This window comes from Tamandua tetradactyla, chromosome 7 (genome assembly GCF_023851605.1).
Source record: "Tamandua tetradactyla isolate mTamTet1 chromosome 7, mTamTet1.pri, whole genome shotgun sequence".
NCBI classification, from domain to species: Eukaryota; Metazoa; Chordata; class Mammalia; order Pilosa; family Myrmecophagidae; genus Tamandua; species Tamandua tetradactyla.
Genome location: NC_135333.1, coordinates 51,657,213 through 51,684,373, shown reverse-complemented (window position 1 = coordinate 51,684,373; position 27,161 = coordinate 51,657,213). Strand labels below are relative to the sequence as shown.

General features: G+C 37.1%; 1 protein-coding gene and 1 pseudogene across 5 annotated transcripts in view; both read right to left on the bottom strand.

Annotated features, from left to right (window-relative positions):
• The window catches only part of USP6NL (USP6 N-terminal like), a 261,997-nt gene that overhangs the window by 28,458 nt on the left and 206,378 nt on the right, over positions 1-27,161 (bottom strand). For 4 of the 5 annotated variants that reach the window (XM_077169438.1, XM_077169439.1, XM_077169442.1 and 1 more), the window contains 7 exons: positions 25,943-26,052; positions 23,911-23,959; positions 21,967-22,087; positions 18,289-18,383; positions 17,586-17,651; positions 17,390-17,489; positions 13,427-13,579 (listed from right to left, as the gene is read on the bottom strand). In XM_077169438.1, coding sequence (XP_077025553.1) covers positions 13,427-13,579; positions 17,390-17,489; positions 17,586-17,651; positions 18,289-18,383; positions 21,967-22,087; positions 23,911-23,959; positions 25,943-26,052 — 694 coding nt within the window. Of the gene's footprint in view, positions 1-13,426; positions 13,580-17,389; positions 17,490-17,585; positions 17,652-18,288; positions 18,384-21,966; positions 22,088-23,910; positions 23,960-25,942; positions 26,053-26,593; positions 26,711-27,161 lie in introns of those variants that run through there. The other variant, XM_077169441.1, reaches the window with a different exon arrangement.
• Positions 1,526-11,680, bottom strand: LOC143689655 (zinc finger MIZ domain-containing protein 2 pseudogene; annotated as a pseudogene).

Here is a 27,161-nt window from a genome sequence, read left to right as displayed (position 1 = left end):
TACCATTGGAAGTAACGATGAACATCAACTCCTAGTTTTGAAAACTGGCATTGGTAAAAATTAAGCATTTAATACTGCTTTTCTGAAAGTACTATACATATATATTTTATCTGAACCATTAACATTTTATTACATATTCTTTCTTTATTTTTTAATATTTTTTTAATTGTAAAAAAAAACATATATGCAAAAACACAATACATTTCCAAGTACATTTTTTTCCATCACATAGTTGTGTATTCATCATAATGATCATTTTTGGGGGGAAGATTTGCATCTCTCCAGCAAAAGAAAGAAAAAAGAAAAAACTCATATATGCCATACCCCTTACCACTCCCTTTCATTGACCACTAGTATTTCAATATACTCGATTTATTTTAACCTTTGTTCCCCTTATTATTTCTTCATATTTTTTATACATAGTTTTTACTCATCTGTCCACACCATAGATAAAAGGAGCATCAGACACAAGGTTTTCATAATCATACAGTCACACTATGAAAGCTATTATCATTATACAATCATCTTCAAGAAACATGGCTACTGAAAACAGCTGTGCTGTTTCAGGCACTTCCCTCTAGCCACTCTAATACACCATAAACAAAAAAAGGGGATATCTATATACTGCGTAGGAATAACCTCCAGATAACCTCTCAACTCTGTTTGAAATCTCTCAGCCACTGACACTGAAAGAGCTGTATTTTAAGATAACCAAAAAGCCGCTGTTGCTAAGAAAAGGAAATTCTTTGTTCCAGAAGCCAATCTGTGATAAATGTAGAAAAAATAACAGAATTTGAAAATCATCATTTTGGAATGTGTAAGGAAGTGCTGGATTTAGGCAAAGATTAGCATTAGACCAGGCCATGGTGGCTCAGCAGGCAAAGTTCTCACCTGCTATGCCAGAAACCCGGGTTCGAATCCCAATGCCTGCCCATGCAAAAAAATAAAAAAAAGAAAAAAACATCAGCATTGGAATCTAAAACCATCAGGGGGGAGGTTAAAAGAAAACTGGAATCTGTATAGAGTCAAAACATCATGCCACAGATACCTGTCATGGATAACTCTCTACTTGCCCTTCTTTTTTAAGTTACTTAAAAATAAAGACATCCAAGAGTGCCAGGGTGGTTCAGTGGTAGAATGTTCACCTTACATGCGGTAGATCCAGGTTTGATGTCCGGACCATGCACCCAAAAAATAAAAAAAATAAAGACATCCAATTGTGATGATAAATGCACAGCTATATGACGATATTGTCAACCACTGATTGCATACTTTGGATGGTTACATGGTATGTGACTATATAATATGCAATATAAAATAAATAATTATAAATAAAGACATTTGGCTATCACCAACTTTAACCCAGGGATCAAAGTCAGCATAACTAATTACCAATAAAACTAGCCATCATGTGTTTCCTTGTATAATATGAAGCTAATTAAACTTTTAAATCTACCTTCTAGTTCGCAGAAAATGACTTCTCAGGGGAGTTTTCTCAAACATTCCAGAAAGAACTAACACCGATTCTGCTCAAACATTTCCAAAAAATTGAGGAAAAAGGAACTCTACCTAACTCATTTTATGAAGCTAATAGCATTTTAATACCAAAACCGGGTAAAGATATTATAAGAAAGGAAAACAACAGGCCAAGCTCCCTAATGAATATAGATGTAAAAATTCTCAATAAAATATTAACAAACTGAATCCAACAGCACATTAAAATTACACATCAGGGCCAAGTGGGGTTTATACCAGGGATGCAAGGATGGTTCGACGCAAGAAAATCAATTATTGTAATACAGCACATTAACAAATCAAAAGGGAAAAATCACATAATCATCTTGACTGATGCTGAAAAAACATTTGACAAAATTCACGATCTATTTCTGATAAAAACACTCCAAAAGATATGAATCAAAGGCAACTACTTCAATATGATAAAGGGCATATATGAAAAACCGATAGCCAGCATCATATCCAGAAGAGCTGAAAGCAACGATACAGACAGACATTTGCACATGGATGTTCACAGTAGCATTATTCACAATCGCCAAAAGATGGAAACAAACTAAATGCCCATCAACAGACGAGTCAATCCACAAAATGTGATATATACATACGATAAAAATTATGTAGCAGTAAAACAAAATGACGTACTGAAGCACATGACAAGATGAATGAACCTTGAAGACATAATGCTGAGCGAATTTAGCCGGACTTAAAAGGATAGATACTGTATGATTCCACTTTTATGACCAGCATAAAGGTATAATCAGAGGCTTATAATACAGAACATAGGGGACTTAGAGATACAGAGAAGGTACAGATGGGTGAACCATTAGCTAATGAGGTTGAACTCCAATGTAAAGGAATAGACAGGAGCGAAGGTGATTCTCTAGTGGGTCTTGAAGTAATATTACTATATTGAGGATGAGCAAGATTGGAAGGGGTTGTATAGACCTAAGTGTTCCACTGACTCACACCAGAAATATGAATGAGTTCTCCTAAGAATTACTTCAAAGATATGATTCTGGTATAAACAGTGTTTAAGTCCAGGGTATGGGGGAAAACTGCTATTGCATGCTATGAGCTATGTTCAAAAGGAAACCATCAGCACTACCACAGCAACAGGAGATGTAAATAATGGGGTGAAGGAAAAGAGCTAAGAGGTTTAGATTTCCTATTTGGCAAGGGTGTGTTTATTGGTTTTCTGTCTCTTGGGAAAAATGAAATTCTCTAAAATTGAGAATTTTGACATGTTGATGGACTGTGGACTTTGGGCCTTCTACATGATGCCCAATGAATGCAGGTGGCTGAAAGATGCACTGATGGAGAAGCAGATTGGAGAACAATGGCGTATACTTATGAATGAAGGTTGTGCTGTTACAAAAAGGAACAAAGTCGTGAGGTATGCAATGATGTGAATGAACATATGGGACATTTGGTGAGATAAATAAGCCAGAAACAAAAAAACAACAATGGTATGGTCACCTTTAGAAAATGCTTATAAGAAAACAGGGGCCTAGACTGTAAGCTTTTAGAGCAGACACATTGAGTCTGGAGTGGTGATAAATATTTTTGGATTTTGAGAGGCTGATATTTAGAGATAAGAATGAAGCTGAGCAGGTTGGGGTTAAAGTAATTCAGAACATAGGATAAGGAAGACAGTATTTATATTTTAGAACCACACATACTCTTTGAGACCAGTGGAAGAAAGGTTTATCTGATCTGGAACTGAAATTTTCTGTAGGGTGTGATCTAATTCAACCTATCTGTATAGCTCATTTGAACAACTGAAACACAGGGAGCACAGAATAAGAAAGAGGTCCTTTAATCCTGTATAGATTATTGTAATGCCTGGAAACATCCTAGAGTATATTAAGCAGATAATCAAAAAGTATTGGCAAAGTTCCCTGAGGGAGGGGAGAAAGAATATGTAACTGTTAAACCTTACCAACAAGGAATCCCCTGATACTGTGTTAAAATTTAGTGACACCAAAATCAATAGGCCATACCCACAATCATGAGGCTTACTCTTGTGAAGCTTATGTAGGTAGTGGAGAATTAGGCTACCTATAGGCATGCCTAAGAGTTACTTCTCAAGGACCTCTGTTGTTGCTCAGATGTGGCCTCAGTCTCTCTAAGCCCAACTCTGCAAGTGAAATCATTGCCCTCCCCCCTACATGGGACATGACACACCCAGGGGTGAAAATTTCCCTGGTGACATGGGAGATGACTCCCAGGGGTGAATCCAGACCTGGCACCGTAGGAGTAACGATTTCATCCTGACTAAAAGGGGGGAAAGAAGTGTAATTAATAAAGTATCAGTAGCAGAGAGAATTCAAGTAGAGTTGAGAGGCTACTCTGGAGGTTGCTCTGACGCAAGCTTTGGGTAGACCTTGCTGTCTATCATAACCTGCCAACCCCCTCCAGGACCATTCCAGCCAATTCTAAAGAACACCTAGGGCAATATATAAGATTCTACAAGGGTTCCATGTACTAGAGTAACTTTCCAGAAACCTACAACCTCCAGATGGGTCCGTGGTCCAGATAAATCCTGGAACCTAGCCCACCCTCTCCAGAACATCAGATAGTTCCATCTCCCTACCCCATATTGGTGACAGACCCTTCCAATATCAAAAATTTGGAATTGCCATAGCCCAAACAACCTTAAAGAGAGGTATGGAAACATCAAAGGTGATGGTGGAGTTATACAGAGAACACAGGATTTAAAAAATGAATATGAATGCTGAATCATTAAATTGATATCTTTTAGTCTCCAGTATTTTAGAGCAGCTAGAAGTAAAAACCTAAAATTGTGACATTGTAACCCATGTCAAACTATGAAATATGTTCTACAACTAATTGTGGTGCTGGGCTTTGAAATTTATAGCTTTTTTGTATATATGTTATTTTTCACAAAAAAGAAGGAAAAAAGTCAATTGTGATGAGAAAAAAGTATTTAAGCCCTCTAGCTTCTATATTCTGGAGCAGCTAGAAGGAAAAATATGAGAGGATCATATAGTAGTCCATGACAGACTCTGCGAACTGTCCTGTAACTACTTATTGAAGAGTGCTTCGAAAACCATTGCTTTTTTATTTCTTCGCTTTGTATATATGTTATACTATGCAATAAAAATAATTAAAAAAAATTTAAGAAGCATAACAAGCAAACATAATATGTGGTCCTTGATTAAATCCTGGTTTGTTAAAAAATAATTTGGGGACAACTGAAAATATTTTATATGGACTTGGTATTAGGGGACACTCAGGAATTTTACTGTCAATTTTATTAGGTGTGATAATGACATCGCAGTGAAGAGAAAGTCCCTGTTTCCTGGAGACAAGATTGAAGTATCTAAGAGTGAAATATCAAGATAGCTTTGTTTTCACTTTAAAGCTATTAAATACTTGTACCCAGTCATATATTTTTCTCTATTTTTGAATATGCTTGAAAAGTTCCATAATAAAAGTTTTTAACATGGTTCAATAACTAAAAAAAATACATAGATCAAATGATATGGAAAAATGTTAATAGTATAAGGTGGGTATGTGGCTGTTCATTTGTAATGTTTTTCTACCATATTCTTCTGTGTGTTTGAAATTTTTCATTAGGATAGTTAAAAAAAAAACAAAATTCTCCCTCAAAAAACTGAGCCAATGAAAACTCAAAACTTAAATTGTAGACAGTGTAGAACGAAACAATAATGAAAATGTTACAAATAAAAAAGATTATTGGATATAGCTAAAGTCATGCCTAAGGGAAAACTCATGTCTTTTAAACACATACTACAAAACCCATCAAAATAGGAAGTAAATGAATTATCTGACTTGACTAAAAAATAAGTTTGAGAAAAGAAGAATCACCAAATTCAAGAGCAGATTCTTTTTTGTTTTAAGTTTGCGTTTCTTTGTATATTATTTAAAGAGGGAGTTCTTTAATGGAGACTGATAGAGACAGGGGACAGAGGACCTAAGGACCTGCTCATGCATGCACATACTCACTGACTCTGCCCCCTGCCACCGGGACCTGGCCTTTGGGTGAACATGGGAAAGGTGATTTTAAAAACACAGCTGCACCAATTCTTCACTGTCATAGACAAAGGGTAGTTGGAAGAGCAGCCTGCTGGAGAATTTCTGTGAAGAGCTGGGCCTGAGACCACAGTGTGTTCTTCAGGGAGCTTGCTGGACCCAGGTGCTGTCCCCCAGGGAAAGGAGCACTGTAAACCCCAGCTGTACCAGAGAGGGGCCTGCTTCCTTTATACAGTGTCTCCTTTTTTTCCAGCTTGTAGTGTTCCTACAATATGTACAATGTTGTGCTTTATAGCTCCCTGCTCTCCAGACTCTTGTTGGAAGCATAGGATGGGGTTAGGGATCGGCCATCACAGACAGGGAAGGCTGGGAGAATACCTTGTAGACCAGGAAAGGGTCGGGGTTCAACATGGTTCCCAGAGGTGAGGGACAGGGGGCTTCAGCCAGGAGTTCTCACCCCTGCCCCTGCCCCAGGCCAGTGGACAGAGCAAGTCTTGCCCCTCACCATCTCTGCAACAGTCAAGGAGTCAACTTGGAACGTGGAACATGATGCCTGGGTGGCAGCAGGCCTCAAAAATAAGACAAGGCTTGGGGTCCAGGAGACGAGGGCAGTTTCTGCACTAGTGTGGATGAGGTGGGGTGGGCAGGGATGAGCAGGGCGCCTTACACAAACTTATTTCTGTGGCAGCAGGCATGATGGAAGGGACAAAGCAGCACTACAGCTGCTTTGAATTCATGAGGAGGGGCAAGGTAGATCCCTGGGTGTCCCATGGGGGCTGGGTAGGCCCTTTCTGAAATCTATGAGCACGTCCCAGTCGCAGTGAACATGGGGTCCATCAGTTGTTCTCAAAGAGAACAGGTCGTTATTGCTGTCTGAGGGAGGTCGGCAGGCCCAAGCACGACAGCAGCTCATAGGGGTTGGTCAGTTCTGGGAGCAGCCATGTGTTGTAGGTGAACAAGTCGACTGCGTCATAAGAGCTGAAGGAAGCATGTTATCTTCTGAGAAGTTGCATCTTTCCTGAAGAGCTGTCCAGAGCTGGTTCCGAGGCCTCTCCTGCTCCAAACAGAACTAAGGGCCCCATCTTGCCCAGGGTAAGGTTGAAGGTCAGTTTTGTATTGGGGCTTTGGCTTCGCTCAGAGGCTCGTGACAGTGGGGATGGGTTCTGGTGGTGGAGCTGGGGCCCTGGAGGGGCTCCAACGTTGGGGTTGTGTAGCCCCTGAGGCCCAGCGTTGTGGGCTAGTTCCACATGGTCGGCGGGTGCCATCTGACCTGGGAGACAGGAGGCAGGTTTTTCTGGAGTCAGGAGGATGATGGGAATGTCAAACTAGAAGGAGATGGGTGGGGGCCCCGGGGTGAACTCAGGCCAGGTTGGGATGTTTGGTGTGGTGTACGGGAAGGAGTCAGGGAAACTCCCAGGTTCCAAGAAGCCAAAACCCTGTCTGGGATAGTCACTGAGGGTAGAGGAGGGAGGTGGCTGCCCAGGGTAGCTATCATATCCATGACGCTGGGCTACCAGCACGTGGGCTGGCTTCACAGTGTGGCAGTGCTTCAGTACTGACCCATCTGGCTCCTCCTTCACGTGAAGGTCAGGCTTCACAGTCATGGGCTCCCAGCTGCATGCAGGGTCTATGGTGATCTCCTCATAGTTTGAGTTCTGAATATAAATAAGAATCCCCAGCATGTACGGGTCCATCTCCAGGCCCTTTAGCCACGTTGTCTTATTGAAGACAGGACACCTCCAGGTTCCCTGCTCACAGTTCAGTTGCAGATAGGACTCTAGGTTGAAGCACTGTATGTGGTGACAATCATGGCCATGGGCAGGGACCTGGATCTTGAGGAAGGTGATGGGGCACTTCAGCGACATCTTGATGCTGTGTGCTCCATGCTGTCTTCCCCATTGGGCCCCGGATGCCTGGGATGGTGCCACTGCTAAAGTTCCACTTGATCTTGGTTATGCAGTGCTCGGTGGGCAGGAGTTGCTTTTCAATGAGGCCTTGTAGCACAAACTGAACAGAGGGGTGGTGTACCAGCTACAGCACTAAGAGGTGGGATGGTTTTAGAGCCAGGTTGACACACATGCTTCAGCTAGAGGGGCTTATGGTAGGTCTTGTTGTCAATGCATTCAATGGTGAGTGGCAAGGTGTTGATGCTAACCCGCATAGACACCAGCCAGTTGGTGTTCATCTGCCAGTCCTTGAGGAGGTAACACTTGAACTGCAGCTCGAGGTCAGGTCTGAACATCAGGGTCCTGCAGAAGGAGTTGTGGAACTGGAAGACATGGTTGCTCACTGCCAGGTTGTACTACAGGCAGAAGGGCTCTAGAACCATTCTGTCACATACAAGGAAGGCTAGCCACAGCTCATCGCATGGGCTGGCTCCTGAAGGTGATGGGTGCAAAGAGTTCACAGTTGGTTTGAGGTCAGGCAGGAAGGGAGACTTGACTTCCTGCCCTGGAGTCAGGTAGTAGATGCTGCTTTTGGGGATCATGGGTGGTGAGGGGTTCCCTGACGGGGGGAGCTGGCAGGCCCGCTCATGCTGGGCTGGCTGTAGTTGTTTCCACGATTGAAGCTGGTGCTCTGCCTGTTGAACTGGTCGGTGGACTTGTAGTGCAGTCCTGGGGGACCAGGAGTGGGCAGGTACTAGTCCATCCCCTGCTGCAGGGGCAACCTGTGCCCTGGGTAGGACGATGCAGGTGCAGAAGGCTGTCCGGGGCTAGATGCATACTGGGCAGTGCTAGGTGTGTACTGGCCTCCTTACATATACTGTCACCCCAGGTACACCTTGACAGAAGAGGCTCTTGACTCCCTGTGAGGGCAATGGCTGGGCCTGGGGGTGGAGGGCAGGGAACCCATGCTGTGGCAGATGCTAGCCCCCACGTACAGGGGCATCAGGGCCAATGCTTGCTGGAAGGGCCCATCACTTGCCCCATGCTGATTGCGTTCAAACCAGTGGGGAGGCTGCCCACCCCGCCCCCAACATCAGCCACGGCAGTAGCAGCTGCTGCTTCTATGAAATCCATGGAGGGCCAGGAGGCCTGCAAGGGGAGGCCCAGGACCCCAGGGCCACCCCCATGGCCATACACCCCCTGCTGTGTGTAGCCCTTGCTATGGTGAGTTGAGGGCAGGACTGCAGTCTGCCACTCCAGGCATCATGGAGCTGCTAGTGGGGTCCCCTCCAGGGCCCATGGCATTCCCCAAAACCTGACTCTGGGATGTGTTGCTGATGTCCCATATGGCAGTTACCACAGAGAGCAATCCCCCTGGCTTGTTGGCACTTTGCTGCCAAGGCACAGACTTGTAGGTGAAGGAACCATCACCATGGGGTATGGGATGTGGGGGGCAGGATGGGTTTCATTGGGTTCATGGAGTTTATTGGCTGGGAAGCAGCCTGACGCTAGGCATGCAGTCCTATGGAAGAGCTACCTTGTGGTGCTTATCTGAACCCGGCTTTTCCGGCTCTGAGCTCCCACATGACCGCTGGCTGCTCCCTGGGCCACTCCTCACCCTGCAGCACGTGTGCCCTGTGTACTCAAAAGCTCAACCACCCTGGAGGCATCACCACCCACACCGGTTACAGAATCATATGTTATTTTTTTGTGTGCAAAAATAACATATATACAAAATAAATAATTTCAAAGCATGCCGCAACAATTAAGTTTAAGACTAAGTTTCACAATTAAGTTTAAATCTCACAATTTTATGTTATTCCTTCTGGCTGCTCCAAGACACTGGAGACTAAAATAAACATCAATATAATGATTCAGCAGTCATACTCATTTGTTAAATCCTATCTTCTCTGTTATAACTCTACTTTCTCCTTTGGTTTTTCTCCCAATCTTTAGGGGTATTTGGGCTATGCCCACTCTAACTTTTTCATGTTGGAAAGAGCCGTTGATAATATGTAATAGTAAATGGAACAAGAGCTGATTTTGGATACAAATTAATTAATGAAGACTAAGCTCTGGATAATTCAAAGAGAGAAAATACAAATAAAGTTGGAAATGACAACGGAAGATAACTACAGCTACAAAGATAAAAGAACAATAAGAGATTAATTTGCAAAACCTTTTAATATTATTTAGATACTGGAAATGAAATGAAACATTTTATAGGGAACTCTAAATGACCAACATTGACCTCAGAAGACAAAACCAAACAAACCAGTCAATGACCAGGAAAGAATAGTTACCAAAGAGCAACTCATCCAAAACACAATTAAATCAGACTGAAACTACTGCACAAATACATTTTTGAGCCTTTAAGGGAACAATTTCAATACTATACAAAATGCTCCAGAATACATAGAAGAAAGAAAGCTTCCAAATTATGAAGCCAGCATAACTTAACAATACAAAAAGTTTTTGTTAACTACAAAGCAGTCTGATTTAGGAATCACAACAAAATATGCTAAATAAAATTTCAGCAAAATAAATCAACATTATCTAAAAAGAATAATATATCACTATCAAGTAAAGTTTATTTAAGAAATGCAGTGATGGTTCACTATTAGGAAATCCATTAATAAAATTTGCAATATTAAAAGGTTCTAAAGAGACAAAAAATGATTATTCCATTTGTGCTCAAATGGCATTCAAAAAGATAAATATCTGTTTTGATTTTAAAACAATTTTTAGAAAAATAGTAACTGCTGAATACTTTCTTGAATGGATAAAATATATACTCTTAATGATAAAACACAAGGAACTTTCCTATTAAAATCAAGAACAAAATTGGGATGCCCATCATTCTTGCTATTATTTAACATCTTTTGGAAAAATGGAATAAGAATCATGAATAATGTTATGATTGTATATTTAGAATCTAAGAAAATCCAAGAGAATCAAACATGTTGGCTACAAAAATGACATAAATATATTTTTAAAAAAACTAACCAGTTGGAAAAAGTGGAAGAAAAGATGCAACTTACAAGAGCAACAAAAAAGATAAAATTGTCTAAAGGAATAGGGGATCAAGTTGGGAAAATTAAAATTTGTGTATGAATGTGTAACAATCATACAAAGAAAACAAGTTCTTTTGAGGGACATAGAAATAAACCTAAACAACCAAAAAGTCCAAACTTGTCCTTGTCTTTCAGTTCAATACATTCTTAATTAAAATACTAGTGAGTTCTTTTTTAAAGCTCTTTATATCTTGCAAAATAGAGATCAATGAAACATAATATAAAGCCAAGATTTTCTATGTATATATACACAAACACACACATATAAACACACAGATACATACACACACTTTAACTATTACATGATAAAGATGGTTTTCTAATCGTGAGAGGAAAGGTGAGCAAGTCAATAATGCTGTTAAGTCATATGGCTAGCTCTTTAGAACATAAGCAAAACTGAGTCTACATCATCCCTTAAACAAAAGTAAGTCTAGATGGGCAAAAGATAAATAAGCATAAAAAATAAAAACATAAAAGTTATAAAAGAAAATATGGGTAATTAAAAAACATTTCATCCAACATGGGAGATTCTATACTTCAGACACAAAAATGAGATTCCATAAAGTAAAGATTGATAGAATTTTTAAAATTCTACCAGAAAATTATCTAAAATACTTATTATAACTGGCTAATTTCCTTAACTTCAAAGAACTTGTATGAATAGCTCATACAGAAATGGGCAGAATATGAATGTGGAAATTCACAGAAAATGAGATAAAATGCCCAACAAATAAGTCACTCAACTTCATCAAAATCAAAGAAAAGCAAATCAAAACAACAATGGGATATTCTGTTCAACTAGCAAAATAACTAAAAATTTAACAATACTATGTTTTTATGTGGGGCTAGGAAAACAGGCCCCATCCTATCTTATTCGTGGCATATAAACTGATGTGGTATAAAAGGAGCCAAACAGAAGTAACCTACTGCTGGTATGTTTCTATAAAGACAGATGTGATATGGAAATTTCTTGGTACAATGTTCATTTAATTTCTTAATGTTTCATATTATAGCTCACCATAACTTCAAAAAAGGAGGGTAAACAAGGAGCAGGCCAAGGGGTAAAAAGTTTAGAAAGAAATGTTTTAGTAATAGAAATATAGTGAAAGACAGACAATTGGGCTCAAAAATGCAGAGACCCCTTGCCCGGCTCCTCTTTCTCAAAACTGCCCCTAGGATCACCATCATACTTAGCCTGTGGTTCTGCTCTTATCTAATCCCTCTCTTTATCCTCTTACACTGCTCTCTCCATCCCATTCTACATTTCCTAGTACAGAGACCTTAAAAAATGCTTCTTAGTTTCCTTGTCTGTAAAATGAGAATGGGTATTTTATCTTAAAGTTATTTTTAGGAACAAAATGAGATGGTGCATATAGTGGCACATAGTTAACATTCAATAGTTATTAGCTGCTGCTATCATCATCACCATCACCAACCCATTCCAATACATAAGTTTTGATATTTATTTTCATGTTTAAATTGTTCAACTATATATTTATTTTTTCTACATGTATCTTTTCCTAAAAGTTGCCTTAAACTCTTTTTAAAAAGTAGAGACAAGATATTAACACACAAAGATTAAAGTAGCAAGAGTATAGTAATTGCTGCTCCAAATGCATTTCCTGCTACAGGAAAGAATTCATTAGTAGAAAATGGATATTACTGTACTGAACGAGAAGGGCTGACCTCACTTTGCAAAGGAGATGACATGAACAAGGCCTGGGCCCACTGTGGTGTGGATTTGTTACCGAGTGAATCCTGAAGACTCAAAGAAGTCTCAGATAAGCACTGATTAGACCCCTCTTGATTCAATAATTAAAAGTAGAGTAGCTTGGTTTTTGCCAAAGGGGAAAAGATGTATTTTCCATGAATATATTTCTGATTGCCCTTCTACACAGATAGATCCAAGAAGACTTTCAAGTATGTGCCAACATTGATCAGGAAACACTAAATCCAAGGCCACCTGAGGGTGTAACTGACCATATTTACTTTTCATTTTTCACTCATCATCTTCCACTTCCCTAGACCCTTACCGCCCCCAATACTTCAACAAAGGTAAGAAAGGGAAAAGGCAAAACTAACTTTTTTTAAGGAAATGAACACTGTCAAGTAATAAATGGTTAAAATTCTCTAAAAGTTAATTCTATGATGATCTTTCTACATTTTCTTTAGTCTTCCTCATCTTCCATCCTCCAATACCCTTCCTCCGGCCCTCCCCCATTTATCCTCTAACCAGTTCTATTATCACCCAGTCACATTCTATTTGTAATCATTTGCTTAAATTTTGTTTCTTCCGTGTGCATCCCAAGGGCAAGTCACAGGACTTTTCAGTTTTTAAATCTCTAGCACAAAGCACCTAAAAGATGCTAAATAAATGTTGTGAAGTAAGTGAATAAAATAAACTGTTCTACACTGCAACACACTGAATAGAGCACTGGATTAGAAGTTGGAAAACTCGGACTCCAGTCCCAGTAATTCTATTTGGTGATTCTCCAGCTTAAAACTTAAGTCATTAGTGTCCTCAGCTATAAAGGAGGACTTTTCCTTACACTACTATTGCATATGGTTTCACAAAATGAAATGATGAATGTAGAAAGTGTTTATCATAATTCTAATTTAAAACACAGTGGTTACCAACTACTGTGAACAATATTATTTGCCAACCAAGCTTTCTAAATTTAAGTAGGAATAGTAGAGTTATTCTATTAGAAGACGCAATTTAATGACTACATGTACTTGCCTTTTCTTAAAATAAGGAGAAAAGCTATAAGCAGCTGGTAAGACATCAGTTCAAATTCTATCATCACAGGTATAATGCTTAAGCTAAGAGAAAGAAATGTCCCATGCCGGTCATGCCCATGTCTTCTAATTGTAATTATAATTTAAACATATCTTAATGACAATTTAGACATAAAATATTTGGATATTTCTTACCAGGTTCTGGGAGATCTAACTTTGCTCGCTTTAGTTCTGCCATAGAAATTTGAAGTTGCTCTATTACAAAGTCATCTTCGAAGAAAAAATTCTTTGCCAGTGTGTCCTGAAGAAATTCTACAAGTTCTTCCATAGACAATTTCATTAGATGCTCTAAAAATTAGGATGAGAGAAATAAAAATGCAAAGTCAACAGCTACTTTACTTGAAAAGATTATATATTCTATTCTGGTGTAGTATTTTTTATAAAGGGCATACATAGCATAGAACTTATATATGCCATTGTGAATATCATTAAAACCCAGTAAGACAAAAATACTTCCTGATGTTAAAGCAGGCACAGAAAAAAGCAAGCGTACCCTCCCTGGGGAAAGAAAGGATAATAGTGCCAAATACCTTCTCAATGGTTTAAGGAGAACTATATCCTAGGCATTAACATTAAGCTTAAGAAAAGAAGTTCTTGGAAACAAAAGACAGAGAAAGACCATTCCAGGATGACCTGAGGTCTTTCTGCTTTACTGATATGGAGCTCCAACTGCCATAGGCAAATAAACTTACTACAACAAAGCAGAAGTAAAAATCAGCTAAGATCCAACTACCTGGTACATAAGTAGATATATATATTCATGTGTGTATATACACATCAATCTATAAAAATGAATTATATTTTCCACAATATCCCATGTGCTTTTGTTCCCATTCAATAATATATCACTGATATCTCATACTTCAAACATATTTTACACCTTCACTTTTAATAGCTGTAAGAGTTCACTGTATGTATGCACTATAATTTACTTAATCACTTCTCTAATAAATGGCATTTAGGTTCATAATTTTTTGTTATTTAAAATCACTCTGTGATAAACCATGAATAATAATATTGCTAAATATGTTTCTATTTTCTCACTATTTAGGAATATAAAACTGAGAAATATTTCTCAAAAAGAAATTATACTTTTGTTCTATATTTTGGTCAGTTCTAATACAGAAGGAGAAAAAGGAAGTAAGGGGAAGAGGGAAGGATGGAGGAAGGGAACAGAGGAGAGAGAAGGTAGGGAAAGAGAGTGATTGACCAAGTGATTAAGAAGAAATTCACTTTAACATGTAACAGACCTCTAAGTCTTAGAACACAATTCATTGTCAACTGTTTGGATTTGGTGCTTTGGTTGGTGTATTGGAGGAACAAGGTTTGGGTGTGAGGGAAACAAACCATCAACATCGTGAATCCTTTTCTTTAAAAGAGTAGGCAATACAGAAACATTTTTAGAGGGAGTTTTCATTCCTATATAAAGTTTGGATAACAAATAAGCAATCAAACAATCTTAATACTAAAGCACCTGACATGTCCTTAGAGCAGTACCAAGCATGGTATGGAGAAAATATATAAAGCATGACTCCATGTACTCAATTACCTTGTTGTTTACTTGGGAAGCTGATGAATCATTCAAGAATAATTTAAGACAGGAGAATATACAATTAATGTAAAACTATGTCATATGACCTACATGAGAAGTACTATACCAAGTTCTAAAGCCTTCAAAATGATTTTCTTCTCTGCATAGCTAGAAGAGGAGTCACATAACTTTTAAGGCTGACTTGAGACTTTAAAGATAAACAAGATTCTTCATTTTCATGAAGAAAAACTCATTTCTTTCTTTTGAAATTAAAGCACATCACATCAAATTATAAAAACCTATGAAATAAAAAAAAAATAAAAATAAAAAACCTATGAAATATAAAAGCCTCACAGCCAGAGTCCTTTGGAGATGAAGAAGGAAAATGTCCCCAGGGGAGCTTCATGAAACAAGAAGCCAGGAAAGAAAGCTAACAGATGCCCCAGGTGCCTTTCCAGTTGAGAGAGAAACCCTGAACTTCATCGGGCTTTCTTGAGTGACAGTAACTTCTTTTGTGGTGCCTTAATTTGGGCATTTTTATGGACTTGCTTTAATTGGGACATTTTCATGTAAACTTGCAACTTAATAAATTCCCCCTTTTAAAAGTAATTCCATTTTGGTATATAGCATTCCAGCAGCTAGCAAACTATAACATCTAGCAAAAAAATCTAGAGACCAAGCATAAGTAAGGTATGGAAGTTGTCCTGAGGGAAGTGTCTACTGCACACACTGGCTGGAGTATTAATTAAAGGAGTCATGAAAGTAAAAGCTGGGAAGTTAAATAACCATCAGATGGAGTCAACTTGAATTCTAAATTCATTAGAAAGATAACACATTGCCATTGAAGACTTATGAGTCTTCAATAACATAATCAAGGTAATTATATAATAAAAGTAATGTGCTGGCTTCATCTGGAATAGATTATCAGGTCAGGATACTCTTGTAAAAATTATTGCAAAAATGTAGACCATGGTCAAGTTTGGAAAAGATGAGAATATCTTCTTAAAATTCCCTAACACAGCCTTAGAAGGCTCCTCTAACCAGAAGCTGGCAAACTTTTTCTGTAAAGAGACTGCTGTAAATGTACACAACGTTCTGGGACAGGCAATGTCTGAGGCAGCTACGCAACGCCATCATTTTGGCAGAACAAAAGCAGCCCCAGAAAATATGTGGGCTGCATTTGACACGGAGGCTGACCTCTGCTGACTCCTGCTCAATACTAGCAATGAGTTAGAAATCACTTGTTTTAATCTCATAAACTGGATGTTTTTTCAGTTCCCAAAAGATCACAACAGAAGCTAGTGCAAAGAAAGTGTGAAATGAGCAGGACAGAAAGAGACTCAGCCAGAGCAGGACGAGCTTCTGTGGTACAGGGACCTGCTGTGACAGCGCCTAGCATTGAAAGGAGAGCTTTAGGCATCAGGGTTTAGATAGAGGGGCCCTAGGAGAGTCACCCATATAGTAAAGAGTTTAAATGAGAGATTTCCTTATTTTAAGATGAATGAGGGGTCAACAACATGGATACAAAAGACTATCCATGCCTGAAAGAAAGTTAATAAAGATGGATGGCCAATACAGATGTAGGAATTACCACAAGCCAAGTAGGATCTGGACTCCTAACACCTGGTGGGTGACTTAGATATTATATGTCACGTGGTCAGTATGCTTAGGATAAACCAAAAATAATTTTAATATAAATAATTTTCAAATTTAATTTCAGCTCACACAGTCTACCGTTACTAATGCTGCATGACAGTAATGCCATTTGTCAGCTCTCCTACAGCTCCCCACACTGCTAAACTAAGCAACACGTATTTATATATAGTATTCCTTTGAAAGAGGTACTGAGACCTCTGTTTATGAAAACAATAAATAATATTAAAGATTGTCTAATCTTTTCACGGGCAGATCTTCTCTCTTTTTCTTCCTTTTTCTAGGTTGCCAATTGACATTATGTGAAATGTGAAAGTAAACCTTGTTTTTCTATTTAAAAACAAACAAAAACCTATGAAACACTGCAAACTAAAGCCTTGTTGCATTTATACAGCCACAGACATCGATCACCCTTGTCTCGGAAGCCACAATGCAGTCAGGTAGAAAGTTGGATGTGTGGGGGTTCCCCATTTCTGGTCTTCAGCTTGGAGCTGGAAGCTTTTATCCTGAATGACAAAATGTCCTCTCTACCCTTTCAAATAATGGACCTGGGGTCTTTGGCCTCCTATTACACATGTGAGATTCAGACTGAAGAAAAGAAGTTATGGGACCCAGTGGAAACAAATACTTAATGACAATATTATTAATGAAATCATCAAGTTATACTCTACTTAATATATGTAAAAATAAAATGTAAAAATAAACCTCAACAAAAGAGGAAAGATTCAAAGACCTCTGTGATGTACTAAGCTTTTAGTCATAAGAATCAATGAAAGTAAATAACAACAGAAGCTAATTTCTCCACCAATTTTAAAGAACTTTTTAAACCACTACTAAAAGAAAATGAGTTTGAGGTGGTATGGGGGTGGAAGTTAGAATTAAAGTAAACCTTGATTTTTGAAACATTTTCTTACTTTTGTGCAATTTTAAGATTGTATAAGACATAGCAGTAAGAATTCGTTCTCCTTCAAGAATGTAGATATCCCATATTCTTAGGTTTAGTGTAAATGGAGTCTGTAATTAAAGACAAAGAAAAAAAAATGAAGTTAACAGTATTATCCTCATGTTATATTTATAATTTCATAATTGGTTTTGAAAATAAATACTCACACGATCAAGGAAACACTGAAAGAACCATTTCATTGTGTAAAAACTTGTATAGATTTCTTGACGATCCTGAAAAAACAAAGAACTCATGATTTCTGGACTGTAGGAAACAAAATATGACATTATAATACTAATGCAGTTGGAGGCAGCTGTTAAAGCTAAACAAAAAAATCACCTTTTTAGGAATTTTTTACATGCTGAATTATTCCTATTCTTCCTCTTTTTACACCTTCCTCCTCAATTTAACTTTTCAAAATCACTCTAGGAACAGATTCTTTCTTATGATAGGATTGTAATCCAATATTTTGACTTTCTTTAATATATTTTTACATGAAGTACCTTCACTTTACTAAATTACTACATTTTATAGTATTTATATCGTCCACTAAGAACTAGTCTGTATGACTTTTAAAATACTTTTTATACAATAAAAAAATACTTAAAATTACAAATAAATCATGTTTTTTAAAACTCTATTGTTTGTATTTACCAGCTTTAAGAAAGCTGATTCTATAAATTAGGGCTGTAACCATCAATATTAAATTTTCCAAAACTAATGTTCTTCAAACAACTGGGAATAATAATTGCACAGTAAATGCAATGAATGATATTATAAATTAATAAGGTAATTGGGACCAAAGATCAAACTTCATTCTAGCTGTATTCTTGGTGTAGGTGGGTGGAAATCAGTGTCACTTCTACCTACCAAGTGATGCTTAAGCTTGGACAGAAATTTATTCAGTATTTTTTCATGGTGTTCTTGAAACCTCAAGAGTTTAGGAAAACCTTGGACAAAAAAGCCTAAAATACAAACAAAAACAAAACTTTATAAACAATACAATAAAAATTCCAATGTTTAAATGCAGCATATTTCTTTCATTTGTAAAGGTATAAATAAAACAGTAGTAATAAATAAGTAAATAAATAAAACCTGGTAGTTACAAAATATTTTTCCTCCCACCAAGGAAATAATTGTGTATCAGCTTTGGGTAAAAGGACGTGCAGCCTAGTAAATATATGCTAATGATCTCCAATAACATTGTAAAGATACAAAAGATGACAATTTTCTGGGTTAAAAAGGATAAGGAAACTAGGGAAAAAAATCAAAACTAAAGCCATTTATCAGGATCATCTGTTCTCTTAAGGTATAGGGCCATATTCTAGTTGCCTAGATTCTTTATAGATTATTCTAATCTTGAATACTTGTTTTATTGCAAAGATATTATATAACATTTCATTTTTTATAAATAAAAAGGCTTTATCACTTTTTACTCCCTTCTGTAATCCATATCTAGCATTAGACAAAGCAAACAGGTGCTATATGATTAATATTATATTAAAAAAAATTGTATTTAAACCCATCTGATTATACAATGTAACCTATAAATTTCTAGGAAGTAAGTAATTACAAATATTAAGTTAAAAGACTACTTTTGTGCATTTAACACATTGTACATGACATTCTATTTTAATTTATAAGTCTCCTTTCAGACATTCTTTACAAAACCATTAAAAACGGTAAACACTTTATGAGTTCCCCACATTAGTATTTTATAACCTAGGTTCTATATAGCTTTGAAAGGTGTTACTAGATGTTCTGTATGTTTTTAAAAAAGAACCTAAAGGAAATGTCACATGTTATATATTCTCTTCTTGGATATTCCTGATGTAACTAATTTATTAATGCATTCAACTTGTCCTATAAACTTAAAAATCTTATTTTCCTTTGTTTACCTCAGTCTCCCAGACTTTGATCTTGGAGTCCATTTTTATCTCCATAGAACATCTGTTTCCAAAAAATAAAACTAAGTCCTTGCAAGGACGTCAGGAACTAATATTCTTTGGAACATAGTCAGGAAATACTGCTTTATAATCTTGAGGGCAGGACTATTTCTTAACTAATTCTAAGTTTTCTGAGTTAACAAGTTTCCAGAATTACTATTTCTGCCATAATAATATTTTCCAGTAAAACAATTTCATTGAAAAAAATCCATAGCTCTATCAATGCCACTTTCCTGGTCAATTTGATCAGGTGGGAGTTGGAGGTAGAAGACTTTCAAGAAAAGTCTGATTCTGAAAAAGTCAATGCCCTTGAGTAATGATCACTAACTAGTTCACAGATGCTTAGATACCTAATATGTCTTCACTTTTCATTGATATCACAGACTTGATATTTTAACTCTTTTGTTTTCCTCAGCTCTCACTTCTATGCTCTATAAGTGACACTACTTCCAAACAGGAAAAGCAAAGAAGCAAGGTAACAATTACTTATAAAAGTTCATAGGCAACATAGAAACAAATAGGATAGTTAGGAAAGTAGAATTAGCATTGCTTTATAGATTAGAATGGTGACAATAAATGCTGGAGGTAATCTGTCGAGTATGTTCAAATGAAATAGTTTTTGAACTATTTCTTACTAGTAAACTGTCCTGTTTACTAAAATAGGGCAGTCTTCCACACAATTAAACATTACTTAAATCGTTAACATTCAACTGTACTTCAAAACACATCAGCAGCACCATCTCACAGTAAACCAAAAGAAAGACTGATGAGGAAAATATTTTCCCCCAGGATGCCTTTTTAAATGATACTGCTTCTTATATGGCACTCAATATAATAATGTGGCTTACTTTTGGAGTATATGTACAGGATGTAAAGTATCCAGAGATTGCTATGAATGCAGACAGTACTTGTTAAAAACATCAGCAAGAAACACTAAGGCAAATACAAACATTTACATACACACAAAACATATACTACCCCCACAAAAATCACAAAAGATGTGAGATTTAGTAAACTATGGAAGGACACGATCTTGAAAACACTAGAATCTAACTAAGTATGCAGCAGGTTCCATACCACACACATTAGAGTCCTATAAATGGTGGCTGTGATGGTTAATTTTATGTGTCAACTTGGCTAGGTTAGGCTGTCCTGTTGTTTGGTCAGGCAAGCACTGGACTGATTGTTACTGTCAGGGGATTTAGTAGATGGATTTGCATCTACAGTCAGCTGACTGCATCTATAATCAACAAAGGAGACTGCCTTCAGCAATGGAGGAAGTTTCCTCACCCAATCAGTTGAAGGTCTTAAAGCCAGAACTAAGGCTTTCTTCAGAAAGAAGAATCCCTGCCTCTACCTCAATCAACCAGCAACTCCTGAGGAATTCAACTTCATTATCATCAGAATTTCCAACCTGTGGCCTGCCTTATGGAATTCCAGCTTGCCAATCTCCATGGTCACTTGAGTACCAACACCTATAATAATTCTAAAACTTAAATGTGCTTGTACGTGTACTCACAGACAGGCACACACATGCATACATATAACCTGTTGGTTCTGTCCAGAAAACCCTAACTAATCCAGTGGTGACTAACTTGAAAAGGGTCAGCCTTGCATCATTCCTCAGTATGCCTTCTCTCACAAGAACCAATTTTACTTTTAAGGACAAACTTACATTCTTTAAGGTTCTGTAAACTTTTGGCTCATCACAGAACACTTCATTCCTTAAATAATTGTGTGTCTCAGTTCATCTTTGTTAAAAGAATTGGAAATTAACCCTTCCACCTGAACAGAACTTCTAACCTGAGGAGTTTTTAGAATTTATATGATCCATTCTTGGAGTAATTAGCATTGAAAATGTTTTAAATGGATGGCACTGGGAAAATAATTTCTGCAATAAGTCAAGCGCTACTTTCATTTTCAAGAAAAGTTACTATCAGCTCTCCAAAATGTTTACTGCATGTGTTTAGCAAATATAAGAAATGATATTAAAAATCACCTAACTTGAAAACCAAAAATCCTGCAAGTTTTGAAATATTAAGTTCCTAAGATAAGCTTTTAATTTAAAATGGCTATAAATTCAAAGGCTGAAAGAACTAAAGAAAATAAAAATACGATATACAAAATGACTGAAGTATTGTATACCGTTTATTAAAAACCTAAGTGTCATTTCGTGACTAATATTCTTTCCCAAAGAATATCAGCTTATATCACAATAACCAGCAAATGCTAAATATTTCACTGAAATTGTAATTTATAACTGTATAAGTTTTGATCAAAGGGTGTCCTCTCCTCCTTCTAAAACTACAGTTTTTTCCAAAATTTCTCTGAAACCTAAATTAGTTTCTTTTGAAAGAATTTTCAAAGGCCAAAAATAAACTATGGGGAAAAGACGAGGGAAAAAATATCTAAGAATAAGAATTTAATAAAGCTCAATAAAGAAAACTGAAATACGAAATTAGCAACAAATATCAAGGAATTGAACAAGCCCCTGGATATTAAGTTTGTTATCGTTTGAGCATATTCCAAAGTTTGGTTTTGTTTTATGTTTTTCTCCCTCTCCCTTCTTCACTGTTTATGATAAAATATGGGATTTTCTTACCATGCATGGCATGTTTGGGACCTGAGAACAGTTTGACCAAGGCCCAGAAGGCATCTTCTTCATTCAGATACATAAGGAGTAAAGCTGTGATCTGGCTCATCCCCTGACAGTATCCAACTTCCTAAAGATTAAATGAGAACAAAGAAATGGGGAGTTTCTAATCAAATTACATATATTTGCATATATAAAAATTCAATCTATAAAAGCCCAGAAAATTCCTGGGCATATTATTTAATAGGGAATTCTACAGATAAATACTGCAATTTCTTCATAGTATTATACTACATACTAAAAAAGAGTAAAATTATGTTCAGGAATAAATGCAGAAATGTAGACAAAGTCTAAACCTACTTACTTCTTTATTGTCCTCTGTTCAATACTGTTATATTTTCCTTAAAGAGCGCTAATGTTTTTGGTTGTTTTTTTGCTGTTATTTTCATTAATGATTCTCAGTTCAATATTCCTGTTTCTTGCTCAGATGCTGGCAAATTTTTCTCCTCCTACAATTCCCAATTTGATATACTCTCTCTACTAGATTTACACTTTCTGAGAACTGCTCCCACTCCTATCCCACAGTTCCTGCTTATGATGTAGTCTTAGAAACTTACTTCTATCGTATTTGAACCACAGTTGATGGACCAGAAGAGGATACCTGACCCCAGGGAAATAATTAATTGGCTGGAAAGTAATGAATCAGATTCCTTCTCTAGGAAATGTGAACAAAGCCACATAGATTATAACCAGATGATGGTATGTGTTTGAACAGAATGGTCATGTTGAGTCTGCAGGCACAATTTTAGCCATGTAAAAACTGGGAAAGGCAAAGAACCTATTAAAAATACAGCATACAGAACCCTAGAGAAAGAAGCAGTGGCATAAATATGGAGACAATCAAAGATACCATGTGGCCCCAAAGTGGGAGAGAAAAAAAGCTCTCTTACTGAGAGCTTTCCACTTTCCAGCTCCAGTTCTCATGAGGCTCAACTACTGCTTCACTTCTGTGAGCAACACTTTAATAAACCTGTTCAACTTGCCCTTGTTTAAGTGAATTTTTGTTCTTTGCAACAACTTAAAGGTCTTAATACAATAGGAATTATATTTCCCAAAGTTCAAAGGTTGTTCTCCCAGTTAATAATCATTTAACACCCACATTATGTTCAATACTAATTAATCTTTCTATAAATTATCTCTCCCCAAAGTGGTAAGTTGTAAGAACAGTATGTTCCATTACCCAAAAGTTTAGTTTTAGCCTACTCCTGGGGATAACAAGTGAATACATGATACTCCAGGAGCAATGAAGAGATATCAAAAGAGTCAAGTAAAACTAGCAATACCACCATACAAATGAGAGGCAAGTGGGTTTTTCCAGTTTTATTTATATATAGAGTTAATCTTTTAAGTAAAATACTCCCTAGGAGCAGAGCCCAATAACATGAGGCATTTCACATGTCCTCTTATAGAGGGAGAACCAAGTAAGGTTGAGAACAGATGGAGATGCAAATATTTAAGGGTTTCTTGATCCAAGCCTGAGCCAGAAAGGAAAGAGTGAGTGAGAGACAAGGAAAAGAACTGAAGATTCATATTTCCAATATTACATGAGGATCATCTCCAATTTCCTGTCTTCTAGCTTTGTTCATCCTGAATCCTATATCTTAAAAAATAAACAAAACAAACAAAAACACAAAACATAACAAAACAATTTGGAAAGACAAAAAAAGTGAGATTCACTGGCTTACTATGGTATGCCTCTTCCCAATCAGCCCTGCTCTAAGATCACGTGGTTTACCAGAGGAGGTTTAACAAAACCCACAGGAATCACATGAGACTTCAAATACTGCCTAATCCTGAGGTGAAGAAATACAGCCCAGAAAGGCCTTTGTAGCAGTTTCAAAAGAGCACTCTGACTACAGCTCATTGAACTGTGGGCAGGCATCTGCAGCTTACCGTATTATAAATAGAATACGCAGCAAGAACATGGAATAAGGATTGTTGCCTAGAGAAAACAAAATTTACATTAAACACCATTCAGTTACTTCATATGTTTTATTAAAATGATAAACATTGCAAAAGTAAACAGTTTGTCTGAAAATCAATAGATAAATTCACATAAAACCATAACTGCAATAAAGACATGATACCAAATTCTAATTTAAACAATAGTCTATATAATCTAAGCTTGAGACAAACAACATTCATTCTGAGTGAAAGAATACACACCAGAAAACACGGGCTTCACAATTTATCTAATTTTTTGCCCTCTTTGAATGAACAATCTTACCCTAAAATCATCACCACAGAAACAGGTGGCTAAACAAAGCTCAGTTATAATGTTAACTAGGTGGCAATACCTTGCAGAGGTGGGGCAATGTTCACCAGGAGGCTGTGTATGCTTGAAATCAGCATCCACTCTATGGTACTATTTTTCCCACAGCCAAGATTCAGGGGTCCAAGAATAAAGAGATAGAAATGGGAGTGGCAACACTATTAACCCTACTGATCCACTAAAAAAATTTTGCTTCATGACCCTGCAGCCTTAAGCTCTGCTGGTCTACAGGTCTTAGTTGCAAAAGGAGGAGTGCTTCCACCAGGAAACATAACAATGATTCTACCGAACTTGAAGTTAAGACTGTCACCCAGCCACTATGGGCTCCTCATGCCTCTGAATCAACAGGCAAAGAGGGGGAGAAGAACCACGGGCCAGCTGAAGTGCTTGTTGAGAAGTAGAAGACAGCTACAAATCTGAGCTACAATTTTGTGACCAGTTACAGAAACAAAGACTGGAATGACTGTATCCTTATTTTTGTTATTAGTTGGTTGTATGTGTGTGTATGTATGCGTGTGTATGTGTGTGTGTGTATTTTCTTATATAATATTTTTGTTTTCTTCTTTTTCTTTTTCCTTTATCATCCAATATTAAGGAATTTGCAACTTCTTGTGGAGAAAAACTTAGCATGATTTCAGTTGTAAGGAGAGGTATGTATCATGTTAGGCAGAGGTATAGCCCTGTTTTTGTCTTTATTTGGAAATTAATAAGATGTGTATGAGTGCCAAGTTGGCAAAGCGTAGAATGTGATGGTTAATTTTACGTGTCATACTGGCTAGGTTATAACCCATAGTTATTCAACCAAACACTAAGCTAGGCATTGCTGTGAAGGCATTTTTGTAGATGTGATTCAAGTCCATCAGCAGCTGACTCTAAGTAGGGAAGATCATCCTAGACAACCTGGATAGGCCTGATTCAAAAGCCTCAGGGAGCTGAGGCTTCCCTGAGGAAGAAGAAATTCTACCTGTGGACAGCAACTTCACCTCCTACCCAAGAGTTCCAGCCTATCTTTCCTCATGGCCTGCCGTTTCTGACCACCTGCCTTACGGATTTTGGATTTTCCTAGTCAGCTCCCACAATTGCATAAATCAATTCCTTGCAATAAATCTCTTAACATATATCTCTTATAGGTTCAGTTTCTCTGGTTAAACCCTGACTGATACAGAGGACAGCAAAATTATACCTTCCATTCATAGGTTGCCATAGCAATGATACACTCAATGGAAGTCAGTGTATAGTATCAATGCCCTATTATACTCAGTGAGTTTGAATATAGTCATTAATTTCCTATTTTTTAAATTTTATTTCAGCATAGGATAAAGGTCATATGGCTAAATTTATCACTGACACAGTTCTCAAGAAGACAATCTTTCAATTATTTTCTAAGTGTTTTAATAAAATTATCTACCATATTTTTAAAGACTTCCCAGATCATAAAATGATTCTTTCCCAAAAATGTTAAAAAAAAATTAGGTTAGATTAGATTCCAAGTTTCAAACAACATGGACTCAAATGACCTGCAAAAGCTTAAACCATTAGGACCTGAATTACAAGATATTCTATACACTCACATTTTAAGTTAATAAAGACTCTGATAAAGACTAGGTAAATATGTTTTTGTTTCTACATTTCATAATATTAAACTTTACTTACTTAACTCCATATCTGTCTCTAAACATAATATGGTCCCTAAATGTGCGGTTGACATCAAGGTCAATTTGTCTGATATCAGGTGAACAACCCCGTGCTCTGTGTTTTAGTTTCTGAGAAGGAAAAAAAAGAACAACACACCTTTATGGAAATCAGTTGTTGAAAAGTCTACAACAAATAGTAAAATAATTCTCATTAAGTTTTTTTTTTAAGTTTATGAAAGTCATTCCTATGGGTCAAAAATCAAAACAATATATAAGAAGGTACACAATGAAAAGTTTCCCTCCCACCCATGCTTCCATCCTCTTTCCATCCCCATCACCTTCTTGCCCTCCCATCCTGTCAATATAGTTAAGTTTTCATTTTAGATACATGATTTTTTAGAAATTGTATTACTAAGACCAGGCAAAAGCTCTTCACAGCTGAGCCATATAGTCTGCTAAGATTTCTTTATTCTTTCCAGCACAATATTTCTGTTTTCCTTGGAACTAATTGTTGTCTTGCTTCTTGATTTGCTTCATTTTCTATATAATTGCCACTAATTCAATTCAAACTCACTTTAAGGTGCATCAATCTCCTCTGGAGATATTTAAATAGAAAAGGTAATTCTACCAATTCCATCTTCTTGGCAACATCTCCCCAGAGCTTTCTGACCTGATCCAGTCTGGGTTGGTTGGTCTGTAGACTGGATACACAGCTGACGTCATGGGCCTTTCACCATCTCCTAGGGCTGCCCTTTGTTTTTCTCATTGGTGGGTCCTCTAGTCCTGGGTCTCATATCTTTTTTTCCTGCTTTATTCTCTCCACCTGGAGGAGCTCATTCTCCAGTAGCTCCTGTGAAAGGGTGTATGGAAGATAACATTTTTCAATGTCTGATAATGTCTGATGCTTCTACCCTCATATTTAACTGTTTGGCTATCGTAAAATCCTAAGTTGGAAAATATTTTTTGTTCTAAAAGCTATCTTCTAGCTTCCAGTACTGGCATTCTAATTCTTGTTTCTTTATAATGAAACCTTTATTTTTTTTTCCTTCTAGAAGCTTGTAGGAGTTTCTCTTTCTCCATGTTCTAAAACTCCACATTTCTGTACTTGGTGCTGATCTACTTTTATCCACAGGGTCAGGTACTTGATGGATCCTTTCAGTCTCAAAAACTCTCAGTTCTGAGAAATTTTCTTCTATAATTCCTTTGTTGATACCCTCATGTTCCCTCCCATTTTCCAT